Source organism: Lacerta agilis, chromosome 14, assembly GCF_009819535.1.
Source record: "Lacerta agilis isolate rLacAgi1 chromosome 14, rLacAgi1.pri, whole genome shotgun sequence".
Lineage (NCBI taxonomy): Eukaryota > Metazoa > Chordata > Lepidosauria > Squamata > Lacertidae > Lacerta > Lacerta agilis.
The window spans coordinates 49,651,028-49,666,531 of record NC_046325.1 but is presented as its reverse complement, the minus strand read 5'-3'; the positions used below and the strand labels follow the sequence as shown (position 1 = coordinate 49,666,531).

The 15,504-nt window shown below is 40.9% G+C and overlaps 1 protein-coding gene across 4 annotated transcripts in view; it reads right to left on the bottom strand.

Moving 5' to 3' along the window:
- Positions 1-1,520: 1,520 nt before the first annotated feature.
- Positions 1,521-15,504, bottom strand: part of ZPBP (zona pellucida binding protein) — a 28,864-nt gene continuing 14,880 nt past the window's right edge. For all 4 annotated transcript variants that reach the window (XM_033170049.1, XM_033170050.1, XM_033170052.1 and 1 more), the window contains 3 exons: positions 14,776-14,852; positions 6,943-7,120; positions 1,521-1,711 (listed from right to left, as the gene is read on the bottom strand). In XM_033170049.1, coding sequence (XP_033025940.1) covers positions 1,620-1,711; positions 6,943-7,120; positions 14,776-14,852 — 347 coding nt within the window. In that variant the 3' untranslated portion in view covers positions 1,521-1,619. The remainder of the gene's footprint in view (positions 1,712-6,942; positions 7,121-14,775; positions 14,853-15,504) is intronic.

Genomic DNA, 15,504 nt, shown 5'->3' with positions numbered 1-15,504 from the left:
CGGCGGCTGCTCCCAGTCACCAGCCTAGCTGCCGCATTCTGGATTAGTTGTAGGTTCTGGGTCACCTTCAAAGGTAGCCCAACATAGAGCATATTATTGCAGCAATCCAAGCGGGAGATAACTAAGAGCATGCACCACTCTGGCGAGACAGTCTGCGGGCAGGTAGGGTCTCAGCCTGCGTACCAGATGGAGCTGGTAGGCGGCTGCCCTGGACACAGAATTAACCTGCACCTCCATGGACAGCTGTGAGTCCAAAATGACTTCCAGACTGCACACCTGGTCCTTCAGGGGCGCAGTTACCCCATTCAGGACCAGGGAGTCCTCCACACCTGCCCACCTCCTGTCCCCCCAAAACAGTACTTCTGTCTTGTCAGGATTCAACCTCAATCTGTTAGCCGCCATCCATCCTCCAACCGCCTCCTGACACTCACAAGGGACATTCACCGCCTTCACTGGTTCTGATTTGAGAGGTAGAGCTGGGTATCATCCGCATACTGATGAACACCCAGCCCAAACCTCCTGATGATTTCTCCAAGCAGCTTCATATAGATGTTAAAAAGCATGGGGGAGAGGACAGAACCCTGAGGCACCCCACAAGTGAGAGCCCAGGGGTCTGAACACACATCCCCTCCCACCACTTTCTGAACACAGCCCAGGAGGAAGGAGCGGAACCACTGTTTAACAGTGCCCCCAGCTCCCAACCCCTCTAGAGTCCAGAAGGATGTTATGGTCGATGGTGCCAAAAGCCGCTGAAAGATCCAGCAGAACTTGGAAACAGCTCTCACCTTTGTCCCTAGCCTGCCGGAGATCATCGACCAGTGTGACCAATGCAGTTTCAGTCCCATGATGAGGTCTGAATCCCAACTGGAAGGGATCCAAATGGTCAGTTTCTTCCAGGTGTGCCTGGAGTTGTTCAGCAACCACTCACTCAATCACCTTGCCCAAGAATAGAAGATTTGAGACTGGGTGATAGTTGGCCATATTGGCCGCATCTAAAGATGGTTTTTTAAAACGGTTTAATAACCGCCTCTTTCAGTGGGTCTGGGAAGGCTCCCTCACAGAGAGAGTTTCACAACACGAAAAATAGTCTTGGCTCCATATCCGAAAATATCACTTACTTGCCACATCTGCACCCTATTTATATCCCTCCAAAAGAACTTAGGGAACATGCATTGCTAGCATGTTTTCCCCTGATATTTATTTCTTTATGGAGAGCATATCCTGCCTTTTTGTAACTCTCAAGCAGATCAGGGTGAGTGCTAGTGAATGACCCAAGGTAAGCACAAGGGTTGAGCAGATCCAGATCTCTTCAGTCCAAATGGATGCACTCGGATTATCTACTACATCAGACACAGGTCTGATAAAGGTCTTAAGATAAGAGAACTTGGTAAAAATAACACATACCTTTGCCCTTAAGAATATGTGAAACTACCAGAGGCATCAAAACAGGTTGTAGTTTTACTGCCAGCAATCTCATACCATTCTTCATTCAACCAAATGCAAATTTAATACCAATTAAATTGGAGTTTAAAAAATAATTTTAATTGCATTACAAAGATATTATAAATCAGGTACATCAGTGCTACTAAATATAGCACAAGGTCTATGCTGGTATTCTGTTAACAATGTGTTGCTCCATATTCCAAACTTTTGTTGCATGGAAAGCAGTGAGTTCCTTCATGAGGGTTATAGGATCCTGGACTGCAAACCACTGTAAACAAATACATTGAACAATCATTTAAAAAATCATTTATAGAGTATTTGTTAGGATTTTTAAACTGAATTTCATTCTGCTTTAATTCTTCATATAAAGTTCAAATTCTGCCAGTCAGAATAAATTACCCTGGTCAAAATGGCCACCAAGTTAACTTCTTGTATCGGGGTGAGTGAGGAGGCTCCAGCTCATGGGTCAATTGTGGCTTGGCAGGGGTCCCAACTGAGTCTTCAAGTTTGTTTCCCCCAAAGCAGGCCCACTTGACATCATATGGGACAATCAGTGTGCAGCAGACAGACATATCTGGAGCAACTGTGTGACTGAGCTCTTCATGAGGAGCTCAGCTGAGCACCCAATCCTTACAGAAAGCAAGTTTAAAGTCATAGCCCAAAAGCTGATGGGCCATGACTTCAAACCTGCTGATGAGCATTGCTCCAAAGCACTATGCAGGGGTCTTTGCAAGGCCTGTGTGGTGCTTTAAGTCCTTACAATCATCACCTGATGCCATTGTGACATCAAACAATTGACAACTGGATGGCCTCACCCACCCGCCAAATGTGGCATATGAGGGTAAGGGTGGCCACGTCAGGCTCCCCATCCCTGCCTTATTTTCTGAATTACTTTTAGGCAAACAATTAAATTTTTAAGAAGCTGCAGTGATAGCTTCATGATTGGAAAATGATTTGTGTAGACCAGTTTCCATATACAGATTTTCTGAAGGCATGAACACATGCTGTAGAGAGATAATGAAGGCTGAATTCCATGAATTACTCTTTTGGAACCATATAGCCTCAACGTATGCTATGAGTTCTCTTCATTCTGGTTTCTATTATTCTCATGGATTTCTCAATACGCTGAAGCGGCAATGTCTATAAAAGACACGCAAGAACCTGTATGTTATGTATTCAATATTGTGACATTTCCCCCTATTGGTCAGTTGTCCCAAAAAGTGAACAGCAGGTCACCTAGATCTATTAGTTTCATTCATGCCAGTAGAAACACATTACCTGTATGTGTTCCATATTCAGTGTAAGTGATTTTTAGGACATGGAAACATAACCAGAGTTTGCAAACTAGTGTCTAACATTGGTGCAGACATAATGCTGGATGCTGGTATGGAAATAACTCCTAGGATATGGACAATGTTACATTACATACACTATGCATATTTACTTGTAGGTTGCACTGGACTTATTGAGATTTAAGAAAAGAACGCAAGTGTCTGGCTGGATCACAACAAAGGCCCATCTAAATGCAGTACTCTGTCCTCAGTGACCAACCAGATACTAATGGGAAGCCTGCAAGCTGGAGCTGAGGGAAAAAGGACTCTCCCCAAGAGATTCCCAGGCTGTTATTTGAAGTACCGTATTCAGAGAAATACACTAGAGGAAGTGCATTGCCTTATCCTCTTGTTTTCATATTGTAGATTTTTATTAAATAGCATTAGCTCCACCTAGTGATCAAAATATTGCAAGCCAGTTACAACTAACCATTACCAAACAGTACTTGAATAGTATTTTAATGAAAAATTAATACTATATTAATCAATTTAATTGAACTATGGTATAAGCATTTGTTTTCATTAAGTAGTAACTGCCCTGGAATCACCTGTCAGTGAAAGGGTGGGTAGATTAGAAATTAATTAAGTAAATAAATAAATATCACTACTACTATTTTTTTGCAAGAACAACAGTTGCCTATGTTAGCTTATCTGGCATAGAGTCAAATAAACAGGCATTCATCATGAGCTACTTCAGTTTTAAGAAGTATAACATTTGTGGGATCCATGTCCTCCTTTAAGCATAATATAATCAACAGTTGCTCTAAATAAATTGGTCAGCAGGGGATGAATTTGCTCAGCATCCACTTATATGAATTTCTTCAAACAGCATCTGCATAATGAAGTATTTAGAGTATCCACAGCAGGGCTCCCCCAGCCATATAATAGGAGGGTGTCTTAGTTTAACCCTATCTTGACCCTTGTGGCTCTTGTTTAAGCCCTAGTTACACAATGTTTAATACCACTTTTAATTGCCAAGGCCCTTCCACCAGGAGACTGTTCAAGCAGTTTAATAGTCAAACTAGATGTGGCAACAGACCCCCTAGGCCAGTGTTTTTCAACCACTGTTCCGCGGCACACTAGTGTGCCGCGAGATGTTGCCTGGTGTGCCGTGGGAAAAATTGAAAAATTACTTTATATATATTCAATATAGGCACAGACTTAAATTTTTTAACATTTTCTAATGGTGGTGTGCCTCGTGATTTTTTTCATGAAACAAGTGTGCCTTTGCCCAAAAAAGGTTGAAAAACACTGCCCTAGGCTGCTGTCTAAACTAACAGTCCTTTAAATTGGTTTAACGGTTATAGCTCTATGAAGCTATATATTCAGAAGGGCAGGGTTTAAGATGAAAAAGAAGGGACAGGAAAGCAAGAAGCAGGTTCAGCTCCCTCACTCACACAACACCCTCATCAGTACCCAAGGCAGACTCAGGTTCAGGCAAACTAGTGTGCTTGTGGAATCTGTTGTGTGGCTTTAGTGAGTCATGTGAGCTAACACACTAAACACAAACAAACAAAGGATTCTATGATTTAGCTGCCTGAATATTTCTGCTCCATACAGCTCCAAGGATGGTATGGAAGAGGAGAACCTTTCAAATGTTTAAGATGGCATGAGAAGTGGAGAGGTTTCTCTTCCTTTTGTCTAAAGTCTCATTGACACTTCCTTCTGGGCTGCATTTCTAGGCACAGGGCTACACTTTAAAGCTCCTTGTTCCCTGTGCAAACCTGCTCTTTACCGCTGAAACGGAGCAAATGGCAATCTGTGGAAAGCTTGAATTGCTGTTTGTTCCAATTCAGCAGTAAAGAAGCAGGTTCCAATTCCTGGGGGAAATGGTGGGACAAAGAAAAAGAAAAAAGAAGAAGAGCTTGGACATGGAGTTTTAAAGCATGGATTGGTGCCTAGAAAGTGTAGGGCAACGGTAAGTGTGGATTAGCCCTGAATCTTGGATCCTAGCCCAGCTCAGAGCTGTGAAAAGACCTAAAATGATTTGTTTCAAGGCTTCAGCGAACTGTACAGTCCATGTACAACCACACAGCGCACAGCTCAAAAAAGTTAATCAATTGAACAAAAACTTCAACTGTGCCCCATTTACATATAACAACATGCTTTAGGTGCTTTTCAACAGCAACAACAAAACTCAAAAGCAAAACATTAATGCTACTTTGGTACAACTCAAGTTGCAGTACTTTAGAAATACACACCAAAGCATACACTAGGAATCTAGTACAGTGGTACCTCGGTTTACAAACTTAATCCGTTCCAGAAATCAGTTCTTAAACAAAAACCATTCTTAAACTGAAGTGTGCTTTCCCTAATGAGGCCTCCCGCCGCCGGTGCCCTTCCACCATTTGGATTCTGTTCTTAGACTGAGGTAAAGTTCTCAAACCGAGACACTAGTTCTGGTTTTGCAGAAATAGTGTAAACCAAATCGTTCTTAAACCAAGGTACCACAGATTCAGATGGAAGTAATTCAGTACAGTAATACAATACTGATGACATAACTCATAGTCTTAAATAATATCAAGTTGTTTTTAATGAAGGAAATAATCCTTTAATATGTCAGAGCAAACTTAGCACTCCATCAACCAGTAAGATTAACTTCTACTCTCTACTCCTTTTTCAACTTAATAGCAAGGGCTGTTTCAGACATAAGACTCAGCTTAAATAAAGCCAAGAACTAGTATTGTGGTTTTTTCACATGATAGAATTAAATTCTAGGGTTTGTTAATTTCTACTTGCATTAATATGGGAAAGGGGTTTAATTGCAATGCAAGGAGGAGCACAAAGGTACAATGATCACTCTCTGCTTCACAAACTTCATTTATTAAGCCAAGTTTGTTATTTCCTAACTGGCCCCAAGAGTTCATATAAGATTTCATAGGATTCTTAAGTAAAATCAATGGGAGAAAGATCTAGATCTGCAATGACTTGCATTTTTGAACACAGCATAATTTTGGTCTATTAGAAGGCAAGCAGGGGGAACTTGAATGGGTGATCTGGCACTTATTTAGATCACTGCTGAGAAAGTAAATAGCAGTTATCTACACAATAAATAAACTATACCTATGTTGTCTTTAGGGGACATCAGCTTCCATGGTGCTGTTTCAACCCAACAAGTATATTCTACTTGATTTATTTTATGGTCTATTGTGCCGTTTCACACCTTACAAATATTTTAGTGCACTGAACATATTAAATGGTTCTAAGTGACATTTTCTATTTGATTTATAGCAAATACAATGCAGATTACATTATACGCTATATTATACAGAGTCCTACCTCAGTGGCAGGACATATGCTTTGCATGCAAAAGGTCCCAGATTCAATCCTTGGTATATCCAGGTAGGGCTAGAAAAGACTCTTGCATAAAACCCTATAGAGCTCTTGGGGTGTAAACAACACTGAGCTAGATGGACAAATAGTTGAGAACTTGGTAATTAAACATATGTTCCCCTTTGAAATAATCTCCCTTTTCCCTGTGAAATTATACCACTATGGAAGCAAATTTCAAAGACTCTTTCATAATAAAAGATCATGCTTCAGTCCACAGGCTTAGATCTGGATGACTGCACCTTCAGCCTAAAAGTCTGTCTATAATGGCTAAAATGTGACAGAAATGCACCCATACTGCATACCTCCAACAGAACATGAGACACTCAAGGGCAGATTCAGATGAAATTCACCACAATACTGATGACATAATTCATAGCCTTATATCGAGGCTTTTAAAATAAAATAATCACAACACAACCACTGCTGTATTTTTAAATTTGCACTTCAAATACTATCTATCAGCACAATTTTAGGTCTCCTAGCCAAACTTGCATTCAGTTACAATGAATTTTGCATAATGCAAGATCCCTTGGCAGACAGGCAATCTCATCAAGCATCATTCTAACACTACTCAAAAGGGTATGAATGTAGCAAGTTAAATGTAGACAGGCCAACAATTGCAGACACATCTTAAGTGGCGATCAACATTCTAATGCACCATATTAACCAATTAGTAATTAACATAAATTTGCAATTAATTAGTATTTTTAATACCTCCAGCATATGCATCATTACCTGAAATGATGAAAGGACAACTGCCAATTCCATTGAAATAAAAAGTATTTCTTAAAAATTAAGATTTATAACCTGGGAGATTGTTATACTTTCTACCTACCACAACAGTTAGGACAATCTGGATGTAGTAGAGGATTTATTCCATAACCTGGAGTACAACGATTAACCCACACCATTTGCAGAGTGCCTTCAATATAGTAGATCTCAGGCAGCGGTGCTGTCCGTTTGCCAAGAACTTCAACTTGCTGGCTAAAAAATTTCTCTATTAGGTCTTTTGCCTGAAGTAAACAGAAATGGTTTTCTTGGGGAGGGAGAAAATAAAAAGCAATACTTTTCTTATTTAACTAGAGAAGAATACAGAATACATTGATATTCTGTACTGTATGGATATTCTGGCAAGTTATATTCAGTGCAATGAGTTCCTGTAGTCTGAGATAACACATAATTTGTTAAAGGTAAAGTTACAATGGTTTCAGTCTTCCTCTGAATCACATAAGGGGCAGCAATAAATAACCTTCTAACTGTAACTAAATTTTATCTGAAACTTATCCTTCCTGTTTTTATGTATTAATTCCACACATGGAAAAATAAAGGTGTTCTATGACTGAAACAATATTGATTTTAGTTATGGGTAGCTCTCCAGTTTGGTGTTGCATAAACAAAGTCCAAGGCTCACCCATTCCTTTCCACCCTTGTACACGCAGGATTCCCCAGAGGCTCCTGGAGGACAGCCTTTATGCTGGGACGACTCCTCTCCTCTGACTGGACAGGCAGGCAGGGTCTCATGAAGATCGTTGCTGGGGGAGGAGTCATCCCACGGTCCCCAGACTGTCCCTGCCTTTTGAGCTGGGCAGATGGGTTTTTTTCTCCAGTGCTGAACAAATTCAGCAATCCTAAAAACTTCCTTTATTCTTTGCTTGGATTTGCCTTTCTACGGACTTACTTATTTTTCCTTTTGAGGGGTTTTCTTTGGCTTCTACCTGAATTTACCGTAATTTACTTTTACAGTCTTCCTGCTCCGCCAAGACTTTGTTCCTTTACCTTCCCTTTTTCAACTGCCTCAATTCAACGCCACATAGATGGCACTAAAGCAGACTCAAGGGAATTTTGGAACACTCCCCCTTTCCATGCCTCAGACTGCCTGCAAGAGCAAGGGAGAGCTCTACCTCCCTCTGAGTAGCAGAAGCGTTCTGGGTCAAGAGGGACTGAGCAAAGTAGGACAGAGCAATCAGAAAAGACATGCAGACCAGCTCCAATGAAAACGTGTTTCCCACCTCTCAGGTGGGAGTCTCTCCCATTGACAGAACCAAAGGACTGCTTTTTAACCTGATTTTTCTTCCACCTGCAAGCCAACTGCAGATCTGGAGGCTAGCAAGGGGCAGGAGAGCAGTGTGGCCCATGTCCATAACCTCACTGGCCAACACAGCTGCAGGCACCATCTTGGGCCTACCTTGCCCACAAGGACCCAACTCAATGCACTTCCCTCCTCACCATAGCCCAATCCTTGGACCCCCAGTTATGCATCTTCCACAAGGACAAGGTGGTCTTGCAGCTACACCCTTCATTCCTAAGGTTAATTCCCTATTCCACAGGGCACAAGAGGTAGTACCACCTTCATTCTGCCCAAGCCCAAAGACAGACAAGGAAAGGGCTTGACATTCACCAGATGTGTGTAGGGCCCTACAGTTTTACTTAGATAGAACAGCAGCCATTAGAAAACCTGAAGCCCTATTTGTCTCATTCAAGTGTGGAGATAATCAGGGGCGTAGTTTTCACCTCCTCAGTCTCCAGATAGCTCCAGGAAAAACGCCCCTGGGAGGGCTGACAGCACATTCCATGAGGGGGGGGGGCCATCAACAGCATTCAATGGGGCCATGGATGTTTCCAGGTGACATCACAATTTATGATGATCACGCTCTGCTGCCCTCCAGGGCAGTGGAGCTGTTTGGGCAGGGGAAAGACAGGATTTATGAGGTAAATTCCTGGTAATGCTCCTCAGGAGGTTCTGGGGAGTTTACTGCATCCTGCGGTGTTACTTAAGCCTGTATCTGCCAACTTGAAAGGCAGAATGGGTGCGCCCTGGGAAGTGCGTCCCTGCCATGGATGAACCTCCATCTCCGGAATGATTTGTGATCAGTTCCTCACTAATTTGGAATATTGGTGTTAATTATGAGGCGCTCCTGAAACGGCATATAATAACAGGCTGCAATCAATCAGCTGCTGAATACACACACACACACACACACACACACCGTATTTTTCCATGTATAAGACGACCCCTATTTTTTTAAACCCAAAATTAAGAAATTAAGTTGTTTAGCTTTTGGGGTGGGGAAGGGGGAGGTCATTTCCGCCAATCGCTCACCCACCTGCCCGCCACTGCCAATCGCTTGCCACAGCCACTGATTGCACACCTCGCCGCAGCCAATTATCTGTGCACTCGCTGCCACCAGCAGCCCACCTGCCGCAGCCACCAATCGCCTGCCTGCGTTGCCACACCTGCCAATCTCCGCAGCCACAGCCAATCACCAGCAGGCCTTGCTGCAGCTACCAATCACTTGCCCAATTGCCACTGCCAATCTCCTGCTTGCCACTGCCATTAATCGCACGTCCCCCCTCTGCATTCAATATCCATGTATATGAAAACACCCTTATTTATTTTTTAGCAAAAAGCATCATCTTATACACAGAAAAATATGGTATATAGGCCTTGGATATATGCAGAGCACAAGACGCTACTAACTGGACAAATGAGCATCCACTGACGCAGCCTTCAGTAGGAAGGTGCTGCAAAGGGTGGTATAGCCATAATGCCTCTAGTTAGTGAAGCTCAGGTAGTCCCAGCATAAAGGCTGTCCTCCAGGAGCCTCTGGGGAATGAAAGGAAATTCTTACCATTAATTTCTATTCCCAGAGACTCCTGGAGGACAGCACCCACCACTCTGGGAGATTCACACATGGCTGGGGATACAACCAAACTCTTGAACTCGAAGTGGACATGAGCTTCATGAAAGATGCCAACCAAAGCGGGGAACAGCAAATAAAGTACCTGCAACGTGACAATATATGGGGAGGGGGGTTCTTTCCTGCTTGATCAGCTGGTCTGGGGACCATGGAATGACTCCTCCCCCAGCAAGGATCTTTGTGACCCTGCCTGTCCAGTCAGAGAGAGTAGCCATCCCAGCTTAAAGGCTGTCCTCAAGGAGTCTCTGGGAATAGAAATTCATGGTAAGAATTTCCTTTCGTTCCCTCTTCCATGGTGAACCATAAGTCCCATTGAGGCATTACAGTGGTGCCCCGCTAGACGAAAATAATTCGTCCTGCGAAAATTTTCGTCTAGCGGAGCGGCAATGGCAGCCGCGCTCCGCTAAACGGAAAAAAAAAAACGAAAATTTTTCGTCTTGCGAAGCAGCCCCATAGACTTTTTTGTCTTGCAGGGCGGCTTCCGCTAGACGAATGCCGTTCGTCTAGCGAGTTTTTCGTCTAGCGAGGCATTCGTCTAGCGGGGCACCACTGTATTAGAACTAGTCTATAGGTTGTTGGTATCATTTTGAATGCTAAATGAGACAGCTTTGCTCAATAGCCTACAAGTACACTGATAAAATGTTTAGCCATTTGTACTGAGTTTCCACTGAAAAATACCAAACACTTTACTTGCATAAAAAATAGCCTAAAATACATAATATACATTTCACACATTTTGTCCATAAAGATTCCAAGAGCACCAATTGATCAGAAGAGACCCAGAATATATTGATATCATTTGAGAGGTATCATTGATATTTTGAAGATAGTAAGCAGAGATGTAAAATTTCCAGAAATTTTGAAGCTCGGAGAAACCGGAATTTTTTGGAAAAATTGAAAAAAAATGCTACATTAGCACTTCTTTTTTCTTTTCCAGATTGAAAGTCAATCTGTTACTTTAGAAACATAAAATATAACTATGGACAATTTTAATGGGCATAAAATTATCACAACTAGCATATTAAAAATATAGTGTATCCAAACAATTATTACAAGCAGAATTTACTTTTAAAATAATATTTATTTGTATTTGTAACAAATGGAGCAACAATCTCCTGAACTGTTTACTAGTTATGTGGAACAAAAAAAAATAAAAAACTCCACAAAACAATTTTTAAAAATCCAGAAGCAACAATTATTCATATTTCTTCTCCATAGTATTTTAAAAAAAAACATTCTCATAAAAAGAACTGAAGAAGGAAGTGGGACTAAGTTTTAATGAATGGGCATGAAATTTAATCAGAATCATTTTCTGAGCTGTAATTAAGTACATACTTTCAGGCCCTTTTTGTTGCTCTATATTTTCTTCCAGTGCTTTGTGGCCTAGTGAAGAGGAACAGAACCAATGCATACCACACGCATGCAAAACCAAAACCAAAACCTTTTTCTTTTCTGGTAACAACAGCACCTCCTAAAGGAAGAAATGTATCTTGTTCTTGCAATGTAGAGTTCAGTTTGTAACCTAGGACTTGCTTGTCCTCACAGAAATTAGAATAATCTGATACCATACATATCTTTTAGAAATCATTTATAAAATATTTGAACCCCTTTATATTAAAATATGTTATTCATCATGTTAAAATAAAACATTACATAATCTATTTTTTTTTCAATTTTTCCAATTTTCCAGAAAAAAACAAAAAAGGCTTCAGGAAAAAAACCATTTCCCCCCAATTTTTTCCGGGCCTTCACATCTCTAATAGGAAGTGATGGGGGAGGGGGGGGAGAGGAGAATCTTTTTTGCATTTAACTTGAGCTTTAGTCTGTCCTCTGTATATATTACACCAAAACTATCTATATCTAAATATGGTTATTTAAACTGGGCATTTAAACAAAGTACTTTATTTCTTAAATAGCCTATAACCTTAGTAAAATTATTAGCCATGACTGACATGGATAATGAGTAGCGTGCATGTGCAAACACACACACGTGTAAAACTCAAGATGTTGGCGTAAGGCAACAAAATAATTTAATGTAGCACTGGTGTTCAGTTTGGTTAATCATGCAAAGTTGGACTCAGTCCAGCAAATTTACCTTCTCCACACAGAGAGTGGGGATGGTCTTGAATAGCTGGGATCGAACAATTCTTGTCTGTTTCTGTGCGATCACACACACAGCAACATTTTGAGATAACCATAGCTTATGGGAAGAGTTTAGTTCATAGCCCAGCACCCAATTGAAGCTTATTTATACATGGGCCTTGTTTAGTGATCCTAATGCACAGCTGTAGGTGCCAATCTTGCATTCTGCATGAAGGGTGGTGGCTGGGTGCCATGTGCAATGCCTGCAGCTGTTCTCTTCCCTCCACCCACAGCCCCACATCAGGCAACCAGCAGTGGCAGACAGCGCTAATCACCTGTGTGAAAATGTAGTTATAACTGTAGGAGTGATGTGTGTCCACCCACTAGTGCTCAATACAGAGTTCCTTATGGGTAGGCACACATTGGGAAGACTGATCTGCAGATGGAAGCCCTTTTCAAGATGAGGATTGCTGTTTGCAGTACAGAAAACCAGCAAGTTCACTAATTTCTCTTTCCGAAATGCAAGGTACTATGTAAGAGATGACTTTTGCCTTTCCCTAAGTAAGAAGGAAAACCACTGGTCAGAGTCTTCTTGATCATAGCCATTGTGTGTGACTGCACAGAGACCAAAGAATAAGTTCAATTTATCTTATTCTTTGTTTAATTAATCTGTGTATGTGGACGACACAGCTTCTGTGTTTCCAATGTTTTCTAATACTCTCAAGTTAATATTAGAAAATATCATGAAAAAAATACCTCATTAGAAGCAATAGCCAGTAATATTACTACAAATTCTAAATAGTGAGAAGTCCATCATTATGACCGGCAGGATATTTGTGGAAAGACTGTATGCTGGGGAACCTCTGCCAGATAAAATTGTAGTGATGGATAGCTTTTGCTATGTTGTTTCTTATTCAGTGCTTTGTATTTCTCCATATGGATGAATGGTGGTCATTCACCTTTATGGGAAAAAGCAAAGGATTTCAGTCAGAACCACCATTTCATTGGAGCAAAATCTGACATCCTGTAGTCTTTTCAGCTTGAAGCAAGTTCTGCCCTCTCTCAGCTTTGTAGATCATTCAGTTCACCCACTATTGCACAATAAAAGCCACGGAGAACTCAACATGCTGCAAGCAATTGCTTCCTCCTTCCATGCACATGCTTCCATTATGCATTCAAATCCATTGTGTAATGCTACTGCATAATGTGTGCCAACAACTGGCTTCTAAAACAATTTTTTGAGGGTGCAAGGACTTATTAGGAAATTTGGAACCATCTTCTCATAACCTTACAATGCAACAGCACAGCTAGATCAGACCAACATCTATCTAGTCCAGAATCCTGTTTTTTTTTTTACAGTGCCTGACTAGGTACCTGGGGAAATCTTATAAACAGAACACAAAGACTAAACACCACAGTTCCCAGAAACTTGTATTCAGAGGTCTACTGCCTTTTAACCCAGATGCACCCCATCCCCCTTTAAAGTCATCAAAGCAAGTGGTCATCATTATTACCTTGTAGCAATGAGTTGCATAAAGCAGTAATTTCTTTTAACCATCCTGAATTCACTACCCTAAAATTTCATTGGGTGACTATATGTTCTAGCATTATGGAAAGGGAGAAAACAAGTTTCTCTCCACTTTCTCCTCCACGCAATGCACAACTGTATGGATCTTCATTATCATGATCTCCACTAGTTGTGTCTCTTCTAAATAAAAATATCCCAAATACTATAATGTTTATTTCAATGGAAGATGCTTTCCTCCTTTTAATAATTTCAGCTGCCTCTTTGTACATATTTTCTAATTTTACAATATCCTTTTTGAGATGGGACAACCAGAACTGTACACAACATTGCAATTGCAGATGAGCCACAGACAGTGTTAGAAATTCAGATATATAAGCTAGGCACCAAATGGCACCTTGGAAACTAGGTTGCGGTCACAATGGAATATCTATTCACCAGGGAGTTGGGCTAGAAGACCCTTGGGGTTCCTTCCTATACAATTCTATGATTCTATTACCTCAACTACATTGCCTGACTGTAGCTTGCTCTTACAATTCACTTGTCCCAGTATGCAAGATGTTAGTCTTTTGCAGTACACAAAGTCAGCTGGCTCGGTGGAGATGTCAGCTGGCAACTTGGCGGCCAGAAATCTCCACGTAGTTGCAATTGGACACGTGACAATAGCAAAATACAGGGAATTTCAAAAACTGACCACAGGTGTATATAAATACATTACAATAGTGGCTGCCTTATTATCAGTCTCTTTCCCAATAATTTCTACCATGGAATCTGCCTTTTACAATGCTACCTCAGACTGAGTTCATGTTTTCGCTAAGATATCCCCCACAACCCTAAGATCTCTTTCCTGGCTAGTAACCACCAGTTCAGGAAACATCAATGTAAATGTGATAAATGCTTTTTTGTATCCCACTATTTATTACTTTGCAGTTAATTACAAACTTTGTTTGCCATTCTGTTGCCCATTCAACCAGTTTGAAGAGATCTTTTTGAAGCAATTCAGTCAATTTGTGTTTTTACCATCCTAAACAAACAGGTTATCTGCAAATTTGGCTACCTTACTCTGATGCCAGGTCATTTATGAACAAAATATAATACAGATTACTTATGTTTCCTGTTCTTTAACACTGATCCATTATATGACCTGTCCCTTTTTTCTGCAACTGCCCCTCATCTCACCATTTCAACCATGGAAATCTCCTACTCACCTAAACCCTTATCTAATTGCCTATCTACTTACCTAATCACTACTTATGGTGGAAGAATTTTAAAAACATTCCAATCCCTTTTTAAATGATGAAGAGTTAGAAACAATGGTAAACTTCTCCTGACTTTTATTTCCTTTAAGGTGGATCTACACTACCTTTCGTAATCTTCTTGTGACGTCGCAGGCACTTTTCTGACACACACTTTTGCCTTTCTCTGCATCTAAAGAAGTAACTGTAAAATAATGTTCTGCTTTACATGGGAATCAACACACATTGCACAGCATAAAACATTCATGTTTTCCAAAGGGCATTAACTGCATCCATTTAAATGCAAACCTTTAAATCACATTTCTTAATAAATCTCAGGAATTTTATGAAGTTAAAAAAATCTTTGTTGTTTGTTTATTTATTTATATACCACTTGATTGATTAAAAACAACCACCCTATTTTTTATTCAATGGTCATCAACTGTTAGGGATTTTACAATTATATTCTTATACCCATACAATGGAAAAAGGATGTAGTTTCACCAATGTCAGCTTCATATGCACTATCACAGATAAACCATGCAAAGAACGGCATACTGAAGTATGTGATGAGATCAAAGCTGAATGATGAGCATGTATCCTGCAGACAGGAGGCCTTGGAAAGACACCTGCCAGTTGTAGTAAATAATACTAGACTAAATGGACCATTAGCCTGAGCTGACCTAAGACTGGGAGGACCGGGTCTAAAGACGAAGTGCAAGTGCCTGGAGGCTAAGTTGTAAGCACTGTAAAACAGGGGGTCTGTTTGGGCCTGGCAGGTGACTTTTCTCTCTCTGGAGAAATGTTTGGGCCTGGCAGGCAATTTCTTTCTCTCCCACCCCAGTGGGCCAACTATG